General features: G+C 43.8%; 1 protein-coding gene across 1 annotated transcript in view; it reads right to left on the reverse strand.

Moving 5' to 3' along the window:
- LOC115083348 (1,25-dihydroxyvitamin D(3) 24-hydroxylase, mitochondrial-like) overlaps positions 1-21791 on the reverse strand; it is a 91086-nt gene that overhangs the window by 4106 nt on the left and 65189 nt on the right. Inside the window, exons 10-13 of the mRNA XM_029587149.1 lie at positions 19041-19186; positions 12696-12862; positions 12524-12602; positions 3156-3353 (exon numbers count right to left, since the gene is read on the reverse strand). Of these exons, the coding sequence (XP_029443009.1) occupies positions 3156-3353; positions 12524-12602; positions 12696-12862; positions 19041-19186 (590 nt within the window). The remainder of the gene's footprint in view (positions 1-3155; positions 3354-12523; positions 12603-12695; positions 12863-19040; positions 19187-21791) is intronic.

Consider the following 21791-nt stretch of genomic DNA (forward strand, 5'->3'; position numbering starts at 1 on the left):
AGTGCGCACTAACTCCCAATAGCAAACACTAACGTGGCAGAGTTAGTGCACAGTAATTTGAAAATAGGGGGCCCCGAAAAAAAAAAACACTAACTGCGGGAAAAACAAAATTCCCACAGGGGTGCCCCGAAACGTAGCCCGACACGATATTTAGACCCGAAGCACATCTCTAGAAATCAGTACAATTTAAAGTACAAGAATGCTTTCAAAGAGGCTGAGTGTAGACTGAAAAATTATGGCAGGGAGGCAGAATGGCTGAACTAGGGCTAGTCAGCCTCCATTACTGGGACTCAGGGGAGTTCAGGGAAGTCAGTAGGATTAACAGCCTGAGTTAGGATGGCAGTGTATAACCTGGGGAAAAAAGTCCAGGCCTGGGAAATGAAGCCTGGATTTTGCCAACACCAGAATCCATATCTGTTATGCTAATGTCTGATAGAAACTGTACTAGGGATGTGAATCGTTTTAGGACGATTAAAATTATTGTGCGATAATTTTAATATCGTCTTAAACCGTTATGGAACACAATACAATAGAGATTCTAACGATTTATCGTTATAAATCGTTAGAATCGTGAGCCGGCACACTAAAACCCCCTAAAACCCACCCCCGACCCTTTAAATTAAATCCCCCACCCTCCCGAACCCCCCCCAAATGACTTAAATAACCTGCGGGTCCAGCGGCGGTCCGGAACAGCAGCAGTCCGGAACGGGCTCCTGCTCCTGAATCTTGTTGTCTTCAGCCGGCGCCATTTTCCAAAATGGCGCCGAAAAATGGCGGCGGCCATAGACGAACACGATTGGACGGCAGGAGGTCCTTCCGGACCCCCGCTGGACTTTTGGCAAGTCTCGTGGGGGTCAGGAGGCCCCCCACAAGCTGGCCAAAAGTTCCTGGAGGTCCAGCGGGGGTCAGGGAGCGATTTCCCGCCGCAAATCGTTTTCGTACGGAAAATGGCGCCGGCCATACGCGTATGGCCGGCGCCATTTTCCGTATGGAAAATGGCGCCGGCAGGAGATCGACTGCAGGAGGTTGTTCAGCGAGGCGCCGGAACCCTCGCTGAACGACCTCCTGCATTCGATCTCCTGCCGGCGCCATTTTCCGTACGAAAACGATTCGCGGCGGGAAATCGCTCCCTGACCCCCGCTGGACCTCCAGGAACTTTTGGCCAGCTTGTGGTGGGCCTCCTGACCCCCACGAGACTTGCCAAAAGTCCAGCGGGGGTCCGGAAGGACCTCCTGCCGTCCAATCGTGTTCGTCTATGGCCGCCGCCATTTTTCGGCGCCATTTTGGAAAATGGCGCCGGCTGAAGACAACAAGATTCAGGAGCAGGAGCCCGTTCCGGACTGCTGCTGTTCCGGACCGCCGCTGGACCCGCAGGTTATTTAAGTCATTTGGGGGGGGTTCGGGAGGGTGGGGGATTTAATTTAAAGGGTCGGGGGTGGGTTTTAGGGGGTTTTAGTGTGCCGGCTCACGATTCTAACGATTTATAACGATAAATCGTTAGAATCTCTATTGTATTGTGTTCCATAATGGTTTAAGACGATATTAAAATTATCGGACGATAATTTTAATCGTCCTAAAACGATTCACATCCCTAATAAGGAATACTTTAATGTGCATGAAGGATTCTAGCAGCTATTGTAAAAGGCAGGATCTTGTTGAATGGCAAGGGGGTTCGGGAGGGTGGGGGATTTAATTTAAAGGGTCGGGGGTGGGTTTTAGGGGGTTTTAATGTGCCGGTTTTGCGATTTTTCGATTTTTCGATTTTTCACGATTTTTCACGATTTTTCACGATATTTTACCCCCCAAACGGCAACAATACGATTCCCTCCCCCTCCCAGCCGAAATCGATCGTTAAGACGATCGAGGACACGATTCACATCCCTACACTGTACTACCTGTTATCTGTGAAATAAGAGTTTCACACTAAAAGTTGCTGTTTCAATCCTTTTCCCTACACTTTGTGAGTGTTTAGATTATCTGATGACAGACCAGGGCAAGGCACAGGTTATCCTCTGATATAGAGCCAGTCATGATAGCTTGCGATAAGAATCTGCTAAGATTTTGAGATTAAATATGAAGGAAAATGGTGAAATCGCAATCTTGATATCAACACATAAAAGAACTACTTTTAATTGCTAGTGAAACCTCCTATCTCTGGCAGGATTGGGGGGGGTGGGGGGAGTGATGTGCCTACTACCATTTAAGTGAACTGCAGCAGAATAAAAAGGCAATGTGACACTATATTTGGGACACAAAGCCAGAGCAGGACTGAAAGGTTATCAGACTCCCTACTGTGAAGGGTGATTAAATGATATTGAAAAGATGAGTCATACATTCAGGTAAGGGATTTGTTTGTGACTATCCCTGGCTTATAGTAAAATAGTAATCACAAAATCTGCCCTTATACAAATATGTATTCCAGAGACTGTTGATAGTAACACAACGCAATTCTACTAGTCTTCTGGTATGTCTTTCAAATATTTCTTCTTACTATAGCCATGCTTTACTTACTTATTTTATATAGATAATATATATTTTTTCAATATAGTAAAATAGCACATCACAAACAAATAATGACAAAGTCCTACATTTTTAGAGGTCTGACCATGGCATGCTGGCAGCTGGCCCGAGTAGAGGGGGGTTAGATAAAGGTATGCAAGAGGACCCTTCTATTCTCAGTGATGGCATTCTGTCAGGACTAACATCACCCAATGGCTAAATGTGCTTGCAATCCTTTATAAATGTATATAGTTGCACAGTCTGAGACTAATATCCATGAGTAGTTAAATGTGCTTTGAAATCCTGTAGCGATATATATAATCATGTAAAATGTATTTAATCATATAGTCTAATAAATTCGTATACATTTGTAAATACTGCCAACCGTGTTCACAGTTCCATCTGTTTTCTTGCAGTGAAGGAAGGGAAATCCGATTCACTAACAGCTTCTTCCCCAGGTGGAGGCATCAGATGCCAAGAACACAAAGGCCAATGGAGTCTGCCTAAAGGGGGTTCCCAGCTTCCCACCAGGACTGTCCCAGACCCAGAAACACTCCGCAAGGTACTGTAAGTGGGCATGGGAGTGTTACTCGTATGAATTTAAAATCAGCAACAATTAAATGCTACAGTGTCCAATGCAATAATATGCATCTTACCCAGCAGAGGGATAACTGCAGCTGAAGTTCTGCTAAGTGTCTTCCAATGCACATTCGCCGTCCAATGCCAAATGGAGTGCTTGCAAAAGGATTTAATAAGTGTTTGTCCTGAAGCCATCTTTCAGGTTTAAATTCCTTAGCATCAGTATAAAAATCTTCATTCCAGGTTATTGCATGAAAATTTATCATTACAACCGTCTACATGAAACCAAGACAAGTAAATATTGGTAATAAATACACAGTACTAAGAGGCAGATTTTATAAAAGTACGCGCGCGCGTACTTTTCTTCGCGCACCAGGCGCAAACAAAAGTACACCGGATTTCAATAGATACATGCGTAGCCGCATGTATCTGTTAAAATCTGGGGTCAGTGCGCACAAGGCTGCCCAAAATCGGCAGCCTGCGCGTGCCGAGCCATGCAACCTGCCTCTGTTCCCTCCGAGGCCACTCTGATTTCCTTCCATCCCCCCCCCCCCCCCCGCTCCTTCCCCTCCCTTCCCCTACCTAACCCACCCCCTCCCCCCCCAGCCCTATCTAACCCCCCTCTACCTTTGTTGTACGAGGCAGGCGTAACTTGCACGCGCCGGGCCAGCTGCCAGCACGCCATGGTCCAGTCCGGGGGCTGGTCCGGTGGATGTGGCCACGCCTCGGAATGCCCCCAATGACGTGCTGGCCGTGATATGCTCCCGACACACCCCCAATAATGTGCCAGCCGTGACATGCCCCCGACACGTCCCCCCCCCCCCCCCCAGGAAAGCCCTGGGACTTATGCGTGTTCCGGGGCTTTGCGCGTGCCGGCAGCCTTTGCAAGATAGGCTCAGCACGCGCAGGGGGAGTTTGGGGTAGGTTTTTGTGGGTTATGAGCATAACCTACGTGCGTAACCCTTTGAAAATCTACCCCTAAATGCACAGCTTAGCTGATGTTAACTGTTGAGCTGAGATATAACATTTGTAAAATTCTAGTTAAAGTTATGTGGACAAACTTCTTAGAACGGCAAATCTAAGCCAGTGGGCAATCAGCATTTGAGATGTCAGGGATGCTAATATTCAAGGCCATTTCCAAATGTAGACCAGTGCTTTACCTGAGGAAATGGCTTTTAAAATAATTTCCTACCCAATATGCAGGTAAAAGCATGCACATATGGGCCTCTGTGTATGTAGGAAGCAGAGGTTTTCCCCGGGATGGCCCTGGAGAAGGGTTTGGGCTTACACGCATTCTTGTGCATTTTCAAAAATATGAGAGCATTTTTCCTCAAAAACTTACCCACACAAACTAGCAGGTGTAAATGTGTACAGTAGGTTTTCTGGGCTAATTATAAAATTGAAAGTATGTGCATATTTCTTTTGAAAATTGGTGGAAAGTCCATTGCTTTTAAATTTATGTGGGCTGTTACCAAATAACCCCTTAAGAGGATGATTTTCACTGGTCCACAGAGGGCTAAGGTTTATACGTATAGAGTGCATGCCGACTTTAGTGTGAATATTCAAAGCAAACTTATGTCTGCTTCAAAAATTAGCAGCTATGCACACACATTCACACCACTCCTTGGCATGTGTAAATGTGAGCAAGTAGATTTACATGCATACTTTAAAAAATTGAAGACTTGTGCATAAATGCTCTCTCCGCCATTTTGAAAGAAGCTGATTGCAGCACTCAGGGAGTGAGCAGAGATTTGAAAAAGCTGTATACATGAAGCTTTCAATATAGTTCCGGGAGAAACAGAGACATTTTGGATTATTTGGTGACCTGTTACCCCTGATAAAGAATTAATTTCAAAACCTGGCCATGTCGGGAAAGAGTGTTACCAAGTAATTTTTTCAGCGTCCTATCCAACTAAATTTCATCAGCGTTTATTCAGCTAAGTATCACTTCTTCTACTTTGATTGTTTAAACAACAGGAGAATGTCTCACAAAGCAATTTTCATCAAGTAATGTTACAGGGTCTATTTGGCTAAGCTATATTAATTTGTGTATGCTTAACCATGGGACATTTTTGCATTATCAACTATCTCGATACAGGTAAGCATAACCATTGCTAAGCCTATGTAGACACTATAGTGTGGACAATTCTCATTTCTTTATAACAACAATTAAATTTAAGCACATTGAATTAAGTTTTACTTTTTGAATTTTGAAAAAAATACTTAAAAAAATAACAAAAAGGGGGAGGTGGTATGTTCGTGATTAGAAAAAGAATGTGGGAAACCTGGATGGTACCCTTTGATTCAATTTTATGAAACAACCAACACTCTCTTAAAACATTTTTCTTCGATAAAAAGTTGCCTTGAATTCATTTTGAGTCACAGAAGGGTTGAACAATTAAACAACATATTTTTTGATAAATTAGAATTTGTAGTAATGTGTATCCCTTTCACCAGCATTTGATCTTGCTTGAAACTGCTCAGATATCTCTATCAATTTTTGAGATAGCTCCCCCACTATCCTTTCAGACCAACTCTTCACCAGCAGGATCAAACCTTTGGGGTAGGTACTTTGGCTGCTGATTTCATATATTGTGAGATTAGTGCCAGGAAGAGCCCACCCTTGATTAAATCAGTGAATCACTAGGCTTGCTAGAGTGGCAGGGTTAATGGAATTTGGCACCACTGCTAGGGAAAGAATGTGAAGGCCTGGCACCCTAAGCTTGAAACTGAGTGAACAGCACTCCTACACTGCTGGTCTGCTATGAATAATTACTGATGTGGTGGACTGCAGCATGACACTAAGGCAGCCTTCCAGTTGTGGAATCTATGGCCAAATCCATATTATCCATAGGCTCGCCACAGCTCTGATTTTGATAAATGTTCTTTGAAGTACCTCAACTCTGCATTGTTTCTGAGATGCATCCTTCAGACTTGGACACTATCCTACAGATGAGATCTTACCAATTATTTAGACTGAGGCGTTATTTATTTATTTATTTGATTTTATTATGCTTTTCTGCTCCAGGCTACAACTGAACTACCAGGATACCTTTTTAAGGGGGGGGGGGGGGGGGTGGAGAATATCTAGACCACCAGGGGTTCCTTTTATTTGAAGGGGGATGGAGGGGGTCTACTAGACTACCAGAAATTATGTTGTCTAGTACAAGGGATGGGGGGGGAGGGGATGGTTTGATATGGGGGGATGGGAGATGTTTGGTATCAGGGGGTGATTGGTTGTGGGCAAATTTAGAAACAGCAGAGGGGTTTAATCAGGGGGGCCTGGCATCATTGCTTGACATACATTTCTATTTTTTGTTGCTTTTTAAGATGTGCCGCTTTGACAGGTGAAGTTTAAACAGACCTCCAGGGGGTTTGGACACAATTGGGTAAGTATTTTTAGGCCACATGGCCCTTTAACACAATGGTGGCCCCAGGCTAGCTGGGTTACCATCACATATTTATTCCCATTTCCCTGTGATCTTTTTAATCTCAGGGTTTTTTTCATGATAAAATATATATCGGGGAAAGGGCTTCAATATTTTATCAGTGAGAGGCTCACTATCGCGGGAATGCCCCCCACCATAATATTTCATCCCTCCCACAGTAAAACATAGTATTATAGTAAATAATCCTCTCATAGGGCCGGATTTTAAGAGGTACGTGTGGGCCTACATTTGTGCGCGCAACCTGGCGCGCGCACAAATGTACACCCGATTTTATAACATTTGTGCACAGCCGCACGCATGTTATAAAATCTGGGGTCGGCGCACACAAGGGGGTAAACACCAGTGCACCTTGCGCGCGCTGAGCCCTAGGGGAGCCCCAATGGCTTTCCCCGTTCCCTCCGAGGCCGCTCCGAAATCTTTCCTTCTGCCCCTCTACCTTCCCCTCTCTTCCCCTACCTAACCCACCCACCCCAGCCCTACCTAAACCCCCCTCACCTTTTTTTTACAAGTTGCGCCTGCCTCTGGGCAGGCGTAGGTTGCGCGTGCCAGCCAAGTGCTGGCGCGTGATCCCTCAGACTAGCAGCCCAACGAAGACCTCTGGCCATACCCCTGCACTGGACTGCATACGCCCCACCCCTTTTTTCAAGCCCCGGGACATACGCACGTGCCGGAGCTTGCGCGCGTCACCGGGGCTATGCAAAATAGGCACAGCGCACGTAACCCCCCTGCGCGTGTAAATCCAGCTGGATTTTCGCGCATAGGGCTTTTAAAATCTGCCCCATAGTGTCACTTATCAAAATGCAATGTGGCCTTATCGCGTGCTTTAGGGCCTTATGCGTGCGATAACGCCCTACAGCACATGGCCGCATCATGGCGGTATTATTTAAATGAGGGGAAGGGGAGAAGTGTGTGTGGGCTTTGGGTGTGGGTTATGGCCCGGCAACACTGCAGATGATAATGTTTTCCACATTATCGCCGGCAACACCGTGGGAAATAACTACACCTTTTCCTTTGGCGCTATAGGTGCGAAGGTGTGTGGCCCACCTGCAGCTGCAGCAGGGGAAAACGCACCACCACGATGTGGCCGGCTGCACAATTTCACCCCCTGCCCCATTTTTTTTAGCGCGGCTCATTATTCTGCTATAAATATAGCAGAATGTTGAATCTAGCTATCAGTTCGTACCTGAGGCATTGGAAGGTAAAGAGATTTGCCCAAGCTATAACTCCTACCTCTCTGTATGCACTTTAACTCCTACCTCTCTGTATGCACTTTAACATTCCATTCCCATTTTCTATTGCTTTGCTGCACTGTTTACTTGTTTAGCAACCATGATATCATCAAATTCAACAACACTGAGCTCCTTCTCCTATTTTGTGAACATCTGTATTTCCCTTTGATTCTATACTGCTTCCTTAGGTTTCTGCACTCCAAATGCACGTCTTCTTTTTAAAAATTGAATCTAATTTGCCAAACTCTTGACCACTCCACAAGCTTTCTTACATCACTCCTCATATTCTTACTCTTTCTAATGTGTCAACCTAATGTGAAAGAATCAAATTCTCCTTGCTTATACATATTGTGACATAGATTTTAATTCAAAATGTTTCATGTAATCCATCAAAATCCATTAAAATACAGGTGACAACTTAATGGTAGAATGTAGACAGGAACCTTTGAGATTCATAACTGGATAGAGAAGATGCAAGATATGATAATTTCTCATAGGAAGAATACGACAAATTTGCTTAGAAGATTTTGTTTCTCCAGCATAAGAAAGGAATGTGCTCAGTCCCAAGGGGAAAGAAACTCCTGGCCCAGGCACAATCTTTGAATCAAAATGTTATAATCTGGGATTTTCAATCACCATAATCAATTGACATTTATTTATTTAATTATGACAGTAATGCAAAAAATATTGTTTTATCTACTGGTCAAGTGGATCACAGATCAGGATCAGCAGATCAGGGCATTTGGATCAGACCATCCTTAGTTGTAGTGATTTATAATAAGAAAACTGGAAGGGTTATAAAGGCCCTTTTACAAATACAAGGCTATTATTACCCTGACTGTGAATTCTCCAGCAAATAAATAGGGGCAGCGGCATAACTTACGCGCGTAACCCCGAAAACTTGCTCCTGCGCATGCCGAGCCTATTTTGCATAGGCTCGGCGACGTGCTCAAGCCCCGGGACACACATAAGTCCCGGGGCTTTGAAAAAGGGGCAGGAAAGGGGCGGGGGTGGGGCACCAGTCTGGGGGCAGTCCCGAGGCCTCCGGCACAGTGGCTGTGCCGGGGTATGGAGTGCCGGCAGCCGGCCAGTGCACGCAAGTTATGCCTGCCAGAGGCAGGCGTAAATCCTGAAATAAAGGTGGGGGGGATTTAGGTAGGGCTGTGTGGTGGGTTAGATAGGGGAAGGTGTGGGGGAGTGGAAGGAAAGTTCCCTCCGAGGCCGCTCCAATTTCGGAGCGGCCTCGGAGGGAACGGGGAAAGCCAGCGGGGCTCCCCTAGGGCTCGGCGTGTGCAAGGTGGACAAGTGTGCACCCCCTTGCATGCGCCAACCCCGGATTTTATAACATGGGCGCGGCTGCGCGCCCATGTTATAAAATCTGGTGTACATTTGTTCACGCCGGGTAGCACGCACAAATGTACCCTGCGCATGCAGAGTATAAAATCTGCCCCATATTGTGTGATTCTTAAAAGATTACCTATTAGGGATGTGAATCGTTTTCCATATCGTCTTAACGATAGAAATCGTGTGGCAGGGCAAGAAAATCGTCTTAGGCACGATTTTTTAGTTAAAAAATTGTTAAAAATCGTTTTTTCCGATTAGTGCGCACTAACGGGAGTTAGTGCGCACTAACTGAAAATGATACAATTTGACACTTTTCAGGTCAGTTAAGGTCAGTTTAGGAATGAATATGTATTCCTATTGGCTGCCCTCTTATTTATTCATGTTACCAAGTTTCCTACTGACAGTATATGGGGGATGGGAAATGGAAACAGTTGGTAGCTTGACAAAACAAGTAATGTGATCAGTCAATGTGACTAGAACTTGTGCCCTAACCCTGATACCAGGGGTATTGTGATCTTCCTGCACACAGTGCCCTATCCCTATTAATACCAGGAGTGTTGTGATCTTCCTGCACACAGTGCCCTATCCCTAATACCAGGGGTGTTGTGATCTTCCTGCACACAGTGCCCTATTCCTGATACTGGGGGTGTTGTGATCTTCCTGCACACAGTGCCCTATTCCTGATACCGGGGGTGTTGTGATCTTCTTGCACACATCCCGATATCAGGGATAGGGCACTGCATGCAGGAAGATCACAACACTCCTGGTATTAATAGGGATAGGGCACTGCATGCAGGAAGATCACAACACTCCTGGTATTAATAGGGATAGGGCACTGCATGCAGGAAGATCACAACACCCCTGGTATCAGGGATAGGGCACTGTGTGCAGGAAGATCACAATACCCCGGAGGAGTGAGGGTCAGGCAGCTCCCCCCTGTCTGTGAAGCCAGCCTCTCACTAGTAATGCAGGGAGGGAGCTGTCTCAGACTTCACCATCCTCCCCCCCCCCCTTACCCACACACCATTCACTAGCTGGGACATGGGGGAAGTCAGGAGTGAGGGTCAGGCAGCTCCCCCCTGTCTGTGAAGCCAGCCTCTCACTAGTAATGCAGGGAGGGAGCTGTCTCAGACTTCACCATCCTCCCCCCCCCCCCCTCACCCACACACCATTCACTAGCTGGGACATGGGGGAAGTCAGGAGTGAGGGTCAGGCAGCTCCCCCCTGTCTGTGAAGCCAGCCTCTCACTAGTAATGCAGGGAGGGAGCTGTCTCAGACTTCACCATCCTCCCCCCCCCCCCCTCACCCACACACCATTCACTAGCTGGGACATGGGGGAAGTCAGGAGTGAGGGTCAGGCAGCTCCCCCCTGTCTGTGAAGCCAGCCTCTCACTAGTAATGCAGGGAGGGAGCTGTCTCAGACTTCACCATCCTCCCCCCCCCCCCCTCACCCACACACCATTCACTAGCTGGGACATGGGGGAAGTCAGGAGTGAGGGTCAGGCAGCTCCCCCCTGTCTGCGAAGCCAGCCTCTCACTAGTAATGCAGGGAGGGAGCTGTCTCAGACTTCACCATCCTCCCCCCCCCCTCACCCACACACCATTCACTAGCTGGGACATGGGGGAAGTCAGGAGTGAGGGTCAGGCAGCTCCCCCCTGTCTGTGAAGCCAGCCTCTCACTAGTAATGCAGGGAGGGAGCTGTCTCAGACTTCACCATCCTCCCCCCCCCCCCTCACCCACACACCATTCACTAGCTGGGACATGGGGGAAGTCAGGAGTGAGGGTCAGGCAGCTCCCCCCTGTCTGTGAAGCCAGCCTCTCACTAGTAATGCAGGGAGGGAGCTGTCTCAGACTGGTATCAGGGTTAGGGCACTGTGTGCAGGAAGATCACAACACTCCTGGTATTAATAGGGATAGGGCACTGTAAGAGATGACTGTAGTAGATTGAATAAAGATCTGATGTTTCTGCTCTCCTCACACCAAACAAAAACAACAATCAAGCAGAGAAGCCCTTCTTACAAAGCTGAGCTAGTGAGTTAAGTAGGAGGAAAAGTAAACATACTGGTGCCAGTGTGGCTACTTAAAAAATACACTTACCAACAATCAATTACATATATTTGAACTGTGTACAGTTCCAGCCAGGACCACCTTTCTAAAATGCACAGTGATTGGCAAATTCAACATGCACTAGCATTTCAGGTGCCTGCTAACAAAAATAATAAACAAACAAGTTCTAGTCACGTGAGTGCTGATCATTACATTACTTTTTTTGTCAAGCTTCCAACTGTTTCCATTTCACATCCCCCCAACCATATTGGTAACATCAATAGATAAGAGCACAGCCAGCCAATAGGAATACATACATACATATTCATTCCTAAGTGACCTTTACTGACCTGGGAAGTGTGAACACTTTGTTTCATTTTCTGTTGGTGTTCGTTAGTTTCCAGTTCCATTTCCCATCCCCCCAACCATCACCTCAGTGGTAACCTTGGTAATATCAATAGATAAGAGGGCAGCCAGCCAATAGGAACACATATTCATTCCTAACTGACCTTCAGTGACCTGGAAAGTGTTTATTTGTATCATTTTCAGTTAGTGCGCACTAAATCGAGTTAGTGCGCACTAACGGGGAGTTAGTGCGCACTAACTCGAGTTAGTGCGCACTAACACGATTTAACGATTTTTAACGATAAATCGTTAGAATTTCTATTGTATCGTGTTCTATAACGATTTAAGACGATATAAACATTATCGGACGATAATTTTAATCGTTGAAAAACGATTCACATCCCTATTACCTATATAACATTTTTGAAATTGAAAGATAATACTAGATCTACAGTGAGGATAGGACCTAACAGATGTATGATAATTGGAGATTATATGATTAATGCAAGAATGGGAATCAAGAAAATATATCAAATTTATTTTTATTTTCAAACTATTGGAGATTATATTCTAAATAATAACAACTTGTTTCCCATCACTTTTTAGGGATATTTCCTCAGAACTCAATGGCTTCCCATGCATAATATTTGCAAGTCAGGCATGATACTTGTAGCAAAGAAGGAATATTTATTTTCCCTGTACTGATGTTCCATATTCTACAGATTGTTTACCCCCCTTTTTTTAATAAATCGCTCATGCATTTGTTGATTCCTATGTACTACTGAAAACAATTGCTTCACTATTTCACAGTTATATTGCCTGTGCTCTGTTGAATCATTTAATAAGAGACATGTTATAGTCTCATGATAAACTTTATAGTGGCACACAATTAACTACAAACTAGCAAGACTCTGAAATCATACTATGCAAAATGCAACATCAGATTAAGAGCAAATTGCTTATCTTGAAATTTATTACATGTAACTAATTTAGAGCATTACTGTCTTTTAAAGGACAATATGATGACTTACACCCTCAGGAAGCAGAAATCCTCCAATACTGGTATTCTCTTGCATTGTTCGACTTGTGAATGGAATCGTAGGAGTAAGTCTAGGAAAATATGGATTTATTTTATATAAATAAGAATATGCTATGGTTATATTTTTAAAACCTGATATACATTTGCTGTTTAATGAAGATTACCTCATTGATTCCTTCAAACAGGACCTAAGGTATGGCATCTTTTTAATTGTCTGTGCAGTAGGAATCTCCCCTGGTAGCAAAGTTTTCTGAATTTCATCATAAAGCTTCTCTTGGGCATTGTAGTTTTGTGAAAGATTGAAGATAGCCCACATTAATGCATTTGCAGTCTGATAAGGAAAACAACATCAAAGCACTTTTGAGATCATGATTCAAACTTTGGCCTGGATTTATCAAAATGCACTAAATATCACCTGTGATAGAAGAAGTGGTGTGACAACCACTGGGGGAAGAGAGAGAGAGAGAGAGAGAGAGAGAATAACTAACTATAATGCCCTCACACTAGATAGATTGAGAGAACATTGCACAAATCTCATCTTTGGGTGAGTATCCTCACTCCCAGGGTCATCAAATCTTCACTAGAGAGCACTGTTCTGTTCATACGTCTCACTTTGAATGTCAAAGTGGCCCCTAACCCCTACACTAATATCTAAACCTCACCTCGAGTTACTAGTGGGCCTCCCATAGGCATATAAATACTAGGGATGTGAATCGTTTTTTGACGATTTAAAATATCGTCCGATATATTTTAAATCATCAAAAATTGTTAGAGGCGATATTTAATAGGAATTCCCCCGATTTATCGTCAAAAATCGTAAATCGGGGGAAGGGGGAGGGGCCATTTTGCAGTACGGCAACACGATTCGAGTGCAGGAGGTCATTCCCAGATCCCCGCTGGACTTTTGGCAAGTCTTGTAGGGGTCAGGAGGCCCCCCCAAGCTGGCCAAAAGTCCCTGGGGGTCCAGCGGGGGTCCGGGAGTGATCTTCTATGCTCGTGACGTCGGGGACAGGAACCAAAATGTCCGGCGCCATTTTATATCAACGCACTCGTGGCCCGAGAGTGGAAGATCACAACGGGACCCCCCCACTGGACCCCAGGTAATTTAAGACATTTTGGAGGGGTTCGGGAGGGTGGGGGATTTATTTTAAAGGGTCGGGGTGGGTTTTAGGGATGTTCTAGTGTGCCGGTTTTCCTGCCCTCCCCCGATTTACGATTTACACGATATTTTAAAAAATAAAACCGCGACGATCTGATTCCCTCCCCCCCCCCCAGCCGAAATCGATCGTTAAGACGATCGATCACACGATACACATCTCTAATAAATACCTATCTAGTGTGAGGGCATTATAGTTAGTTTTTCTCTCTCTCTCTCTCTCTCCCCCCACATTTTCAAAAACCATTGCAACAGTGGTGATAATGCAAGCTAACATTGTAGTTAATGCTGTGCAATAGGGCTTCACAAAATGGTAAACTCCTCATAAGAAATTGCCATGCTGGGTCCATCAAGCCCAGCATCCTGTTTCTAACAGAGGCCAAATCTGGCAATTACCCAAACACCAAGAAGAACCCATGCTACTGATGCAATTAATAGCAGTGGCTATTCCCTAAGTAAACTTGATTAATAGCCATTAATGGACTTCTCCTCCAAGAACTTATCCAAACCTTTTTTGAACCCAGCTACACTAACCACATCCTCTGGCAACAAATTCCAGAGCTTTATTGTGCGTTGAGTGAAAAATAATTTTCTCCAATTAGTCTTAAATGTGCTACTTGCTAACTTCATGGAATGCCCCCTAGTCCTTCTTTTTCAGATTTGCAGTGCACCATATGATATGATATGGTGTTATCACATGCGATAAGGCCTTAATGCACCCTTCAGGATAATCAAACCCTTAACGCACCCTTCAGGATAATCAACAGTTTTGACAATCCCATCAATGGTACAATCCCTTTTAAACTGGCAGGCTTTCCCAGTTATTCTTCACTATTAAATTACTATCTCCTTTTCTTCTGTTCCAAGTTGAAATATGTCCCTGTTTTATTGTAACTGCAATTTTCCCTTCTTTTAGCACTTGTTAATGTTTTTTATCACTTTATTGTTGTTCACTCCTTGTTATTTGTAAACCGGCATGATGCGATTCCCTTCGCGAATGCCGGTATAGAAAAGACTCAAATAAATAAATAAATAAATAAATGATAACTGAGGAGGTTTGTATCTTAGATCAGGGGTGCTCAATCTGGTACTTGGGGCCCCTTCCACCCAATCAGGTTTTTAGGATATTTCTAATGAATAATCATGGATTTATTTGCATGTACTACTGCTTTATATGCAAAACTTTCTCATGCATATTCATTAGGGATATCCTGAAAACCAGACTGGCTGAGGGTGGTCTGAGGACAGTTTTGAGCATCGTTGTCTTAGTTGAAGTTGCCTGAGTAGGGATCCTCCAGTTCAATCTCATTCAATAAAAGATTGCACATATAAAATGGTAGCTTAATCCTTTTTTTCCCAGTCCTCTCCTGGAGGAACACCTAACCAGGAGGGTTTTTAGGATTGCCACAAGAAATATGTATGAGATAGATTTACATATCCTGGGTCTCCAATGTATGTCATTCTATCTCATGCATATTCATTATGGCTATCTTGAAAATATGACTGATCAGGTGTGCCTCCAGGAGAGAGTTGGGAAACACTGCTTTAAACAATATATTTATTTTTACTTATGAATAACCTATAATTATAGTCTTCATATTTTCAGTCTGTAAAGGCATGGCAAGAGTTTGAAAATTCTTCAGCAAATCCTTTGAAATTTAATGGAAATTCCTCAGCACAGTTCCATAAATTTGCTTAGCATTGCATACAAAATAATGCATGTTTTATTTTACATAATCTATAATAAATAAAAATGTAAATGTTCGTTTGTTCAAAATCTTAAATCTCCGAAAGTTCTTCACCGATTGCTTAGAAATTTTGACACAACGTTGCATTCCAATACGTGCATGTTTATATATACCTATATTATATAGATGTCACACCTGTGACAGGTAAAAACATGCTTTTTTGGAAAAACAGCGCCATCTGTTGGACATAAAAGTAACACATGCTATCTACAATATAAATGGGCTCTGACAGATGGACCACAAATGCGCAGTAGAGAGCAGCTCTACCGCGCATGTGTGGACCATAGAGCTCTGCGCTACGTGCTGGGTGTCACAGAGGGGAGGAGGAAAGGGCAGACGAGTCACCGCTCTGACAAATGGCTCAGCCCGTTCCTCCACCGCTGGGGAAGGGGGGAGGTAGTAGGGACTGCCAAACAGTGACACACAGGAGGAGGAAAGGGTAGAAGAGTCGCCGAGCCAGTCTGCCCACCGCCGGGGAAGGAGGGGAGGGAGTTGGGATGGCCGGAGCAGAGCAAATGCAGTAGAAAGCAGCTGTGAAGAGATCACAAGCAGCTGCAGCCTGTAGCAGCCAAAGCGCAAAGAGCTGAACAGAGAACAGCTCGCCCTCCTCCCCCATGCCCTGAGTCCCGCAGATAAGGAGAAGCCAAGTAAATATCCCGCAACTGAGGGGGGGAGGGGGAAGGCAGTGCTGTCAAGCCACCCGTGGGTCTCAGCCACCACAGGAAGAGTTTACATGTGCATCGCTCTACCCCCACTCCCAGCAAAGCACCATCACAAAAGTGAAAGCCAGAAACCTGCTCTCTCCTCCCTCTCAAACTCCCGATCGGATTTCTTAAAGGCAGAGGTCTCCCAGAAAGAGCAAAATAAGCTAGGCAACATGTCCCAAATCTGTTGCAGTGCCTGCCGCCTGCCCTTTGCAAGGGGGGGGGGGGGTACGGAGTGTTTTACTTACTCTCCCAGACACAACAGGCATGGGAACTTTGCAAGCTCTTGCAAGTGCAGAGCAAAGACTTAGGTGGAGAGGGACAAAAATATTGCCCATTTTAACTGTGTGAGACAGAAGTGTGTTAATGTGTGCTGAAGGCAAGTGTGAGTGCCAGAAAGAGAGGGAGACTACGTGAGGGATTGTATATGTTTGTGAGAGGGATTGGGCGTGCATGTGTGAGGGGCAGAGGGAGAGTGTATGTGCAAGAGAGAAAGAGAGAGGAAGCCTATGTAGGGGGCTGTATAAGAGAGAGAGCCTCTACCCCCCCACCCCCCCAGCTCTCCACTTATAGGTTAGAGTGGAAGGAGTTGAGTGTAGAGGGGAATGGGAGAGCAAAGGAGTTAGGGCCTGTAAGGATAGAGTGAAAGGGGTCTGAGCCTGTCCCTCTGCCACCAGGGAAGGGGGGGGAGGGAGTTGGGATGGCAGGACCATTATGCCTTGCGAGATCCCCCTCGGCCACTGCTGCAGCTCCTACCACCGCTGCCGCCTCTGGCCCTTCGTGGTACTGGGGGGGGGGGGGGTGTGGAGCGGAGCAGAGCAAAGACGTAGGAGGAGAGGGGACAAAAATCTTGCCCATTTTAACGGGCTTAACAGCTTGTACTAAATATTTTACGATTCCATTTCAATGTTTCCGATTGCATTCTTAAATTGAATTTTCATAGATTTCGATTTATTTTCATTTTGATTTAATTATTTCTTGTGACATTGCGTTGGAATTGAGCTGTGTTGTTTACCATACCATTCATTTACTGAGTATAGTTTATTTTTTTTTATTTTTTCATTCTTTTTCATTTCTAGATTTATGCAGTTTACATCTAGACACGGATTGCTTCTCACATGGACAATTATATGTGGCGTGTTGTAGAGTCGGCAAACCAGACAATCTCTATATCTGCACAGACAATGGAACAACAAAAAATATTGTATACCCACAAGCATTGTGAAATTAAACATATTAGAAACGTGCGCTTTCTCTTTTCTTTCTTTTCCATTTAACCAGACTGAGCCACAGCAACGCGTGGCCGGGTACAGCTAGTAATAATAATAAAGTAGTTTTTGTGATCTTTCTTGCTTCTGGATAATTTATCATGTTTGTTTTTCTGTGGGGACAGAGGTTGGAAAAGGTTCTTAGGAATTATAATAGAGGAGAGTAAGTGGGATAGAGCAGGTGATAGAGGGAAAGGAGTCTTTGGGAATAGGTGAGGAGAGGGAACGATGAGTGGAAATGGGGGATGAGAATGAAATAGGATCAGAGATGGAGGATAGAGTGAGAATTTTGGAGGAATAGAGAGAGATGGAGGTAGAATCTTGGATCTGGCAGGAGAATGTAGGGGAAGCAGGAAGGCTCCAGGGTTAGAGGGGAGAAAGTGAGAAAGCATCCAGGATTGTAAGGAAACATCTAGAATTGGAGGAGAGAAAGAGGTCAGATATGGGATTGAACAAGAGAGGATATAGGATTTTAGGGAGGCTGGGGCAAGGAAGAAAAGTGGAGAGGATCCAGAATTGAGAGAGGGAAGAGATAGGAAAAGGTTTGAATTGGGAGGTCCCCTCTAGTGACTCAGTGAATGGTGAATCCAGCAAAATCGGGGGGCGGGCCTGCGAAAGCCGGCAGCCATCACACCACCACAGTGTTATTGCTGCCGGCTTTCGCACCCAATAGCGCCACCGTGAAAGGTGGCGCTATTGAGTGCACTACTGGCGACGATAATATGGCTTACCTTATCGCCGCCAGCGAAGACATTGTGGAGTCTATGCCAACACCGCCCCAACTCCTCCCTTCACTGCTCTGTTTCCGCCCCTAGCAAGCTATCGCACACGAAAAGGGACTTTTTGTGTGCAATAGCAGCTTATCGTACGCGATAAGCTTTACAAAATGACCCCCTAAGTTCCATGATTACCCAAATCATACCTAGGGCAGATTCCCCCACTCCAAAGTTCTGAATCTCTTCCCTTTCCTCTCTCATTCCCCAATCCTTGATGAATAAAATAATTTAAAAAGCTTACAGTCAATGAGAGAGGATGGCAAAGACTTCATACGGTGTCACAAGCAATCATTAGCCTGCTGATAATTAGTATGTTTGATGCAGTACTCCCATTCAAAAATTGGGTTTATATTGACTGGATAGACTAGTTGGAGCAGAGATCTGAAGGTGGAAGGCAGCAAATTTCTGTGTGGGAATATCAGTGTCCTGTACTTAAAAAAAAAATAAAAAAAATTGCTATTTATTAAGGATGTGCCTTCATTTGAAAATGAATGGTAATCCAAAATGAAATTAGCCTTTTCATTTTGGTTCATTTCACCATGAAAGAAATGCTCAATCCTAGTGAAAAGCCTTGAAATATTTGTGTTATTTGTTTTTGGGAAATCACATGCACTATTTGACAAAAGTGTGCACTGTTACCCAAAAATGAATAATACACAAAAAAAAAAAAAAGAAATAGCCATAAAATGAGAGGGAAAAAAAGTGCCAATTAAACAATACAAATTGAATCCAAAAAAATGTCCATCCACCTCCCTATTATTTATTTATTGTAACTTGTTCTGGATTTTTATTGAAGGAGCATGATATTAAATCTATGAGCATATAGAAAAACATTTTTGAAACTCATGTAAACTTACTGTTTCGATGCCTCCAATTTGAAGTTCAGAAAAAATACCACTTAGCTGTCTTTTGGTTAGTTGGCCAGCTTGAGAAATTTTACCTAGTATATCTCCTTCTCCATTGTTTGTAATATCTTCAAGTCTTTCACTGATGAATTGTTTTACTGACAGAAAACAGGAAATAAGACTTTTGAGAAAATGGCAAATATTTACTCATGCACTTCTGCTATAAAACCATAGGAAAAGAAACTAATTTCCATACTTTGCTTTGGGATTTAACAGCTTTACAAAAAATAAGGACAGCATATTTGTGCCCGTGCATTAGCCCGCGCCCAGAAATGCAGCTATTTTATAACTTGAATGTGTATATGTGCACATGCTATCAAATAGCCTCGCCGCATTCACATGTGCACCAAAGCTTAAGTGGGTATGCATGGGCACACTAATCCCACTTCTACTGCATAAATTGGATTTTAAAAAGGGTGCGCACCAACGCAATTCCAAGTTTTATCAGTTCAGCCCCAGTTCACCCAGCTAAGAGATAGGTACTCCAAACCCCTCTAATTTAATAGCCTTCACTCATCCATTAGCTCTGACCATTAAAACCCCACAGATCTGCCAAGTTTTCTTTATTTTTGAACTTACACATCATCCATAGTAGAAGTAAAGTTATGTGGCAGGGAACCTCAGCATGCATCAAATTGCATACCTATTTACACACACATCTCAGTTCCTTGCCCCAAAACGTCCATGCCCCACCCAGATCATGCCCAAGCCCTGCCCATTTTTGAAAGTTTTCGAGATGTGCGTGCTGTGGGAGATAAGTGCATATCTAAGTGGCTTTACAATCCACTCAGCACGCACGAGCTCAGCTTATTCATGCATTCCCTAATTAATGCATTCACCGGGCTTTTAAAATTCCCCTTAAAGGATTTTTTCCCATTCTGTATCTTAGGAAAAAATCTTTACTGTATAAGGCCCTAAGTAACATACCCATAGCTAATTGGAATGTGTATTATCATTTTGAGCTCAAAATAGGTTTCTTTATTTGTCTATTAAGTCCCCCTTCCATCTTTCCCCATTCCTTATTTAACAGCTTTTCTATACCGACATTAAAATACACATCATATCGTCATATCATATCGGCATACCTGAACAACTGAAGGAATTTTTACTGAGTGCATCATCCCCATAGCCTGCTGAGAACCTACTGGCTCTGAAGGAAGGATGATCTGAACCTGGATCTCTTGGGTCACAATAGTTTGTTGTTTTTTTTTTGTTTATCTTTTCCTCATAACTGTTCTTTGTTACCCCCTCCCAGTTCATTGTTCCCCTGTTATCATGTAATTTCCAAGCTTTTTTGTTAAATGTAAACCGATATGATGTCCACAACTAATACCGATATATAAAAATTTCTAAATAAAGAAATAGTTGTTTTTGTTATTGTGCTGTACAACCAACCCACTGATTTTATACTCTCATGATGAACATGGAAGAGTAAGAACTGTAATTAATCCTCAAAGTCAGTAAGGGGAAATGTTTGTCTTTTAGAGATCCTTCTGCCTGGAAGCACTAAATTCCAGACCTCAAAAATTAAACTCCAATTAGCAACACTTTTTTGAAAATAAGTTAATTATAAACTTATCCACACTGCAAAGTATTCATTATTGTATGAGAGCTTGGATAATGAAGCATTTCCTCTAATATCAAATAAAATATATATTCCCAGTCCTCAAAAGTATGAAAGGCTTTATTTGGTAAAGCAATATTATAACAATTACATCTACAAAACCTCTCACATGTCTTATTATCATGAGGTAGATATTGAGTTGCTCAGCTAGTTAGTCAAATACATTTCGCACTGTTGAATATACCCAGCTACCTTAAAGTTAACCGGATAAATGTATCCAGCTAATTTTAGGTAAGCTTTATGGGCCAACTAGTCTTCTTCAGAGTTAGCTGGGTAAATTATCAGGCTATCTGAGTTAGTAGGATAACTTATCTAGCTAAGGAGGGTCATTTATGAATGTGCTATATGGCATTTTCGCATGCTTTAAGACATTTTCGCATGTGAAAAACACCTTTAACGTATGGTATGATTCAAATTAGAAAAAGGGGAGGAGTTTGGGATGGGATTTCTGGTCAAGTGAGCTGGCTTTGTGAACTCTCTACCTGGGAAACCTCAAGCTAGGTTGCGAGAACATTGCACAAATCTCATCTTTGTATGAGGTTCCTTACTCCGAAGGTCATCAAATCTTCACAAGATTGCATTGTTCTGTTCGTGCGTCACACTCTGCATGTCCAAGAGGCCCCTAATCCCTACACTAATACCTAAACTTCACCTCAAGTAGCTAGGTGGGCCTCCTGTAGAGGTATAAATACCTACTTAGTATGAGGGCCTTATAACTAGACTCTCTCTCTCTCTCTCTCTCTCTCTCTCTCCCCCTCTCTCCCCCCAGTGGTTGAAGGTAGGAATTGGAACAATTGTGCTACTTAGTGTGAAAAATTTATTGTGGTAATACCTATGCAAAGCACTAAGATAGCACTCTTTGTGATAAACAGCCTATTACCATAAAACATGCCCCTTTTCATATCACATATGGGGTAGATTTTAAAAAATAGCGCGATCGCGTACTTTTGTTCGCGCACCAGGTGCAAACAAAAGTACGCTGGATTTTATAAGATACGCGCGTAGCCGCGCGTATCTTATAAAATCCGGGATCGGCGCGCGCAAGGCTGCCGATTTTGGGCAGCCTGAGTGCGCCGAGC

Source organism: Rhinatrema bivittatum, chromosome 2 (genome assembly GCF_901001135.1).
Source record: "Rhinatrema bivittatum chromosome 2, aRhiBiv1.1, whole genome shotgun sequence".
In the NCBI taxonomy this organism is placed as follows: Eukaryota; Metazoa; Chordata; class Amphibia; order Gymnophiona; family Rhinatrematidae; genus Rhinatrema; species Rhinatrema bivittatum.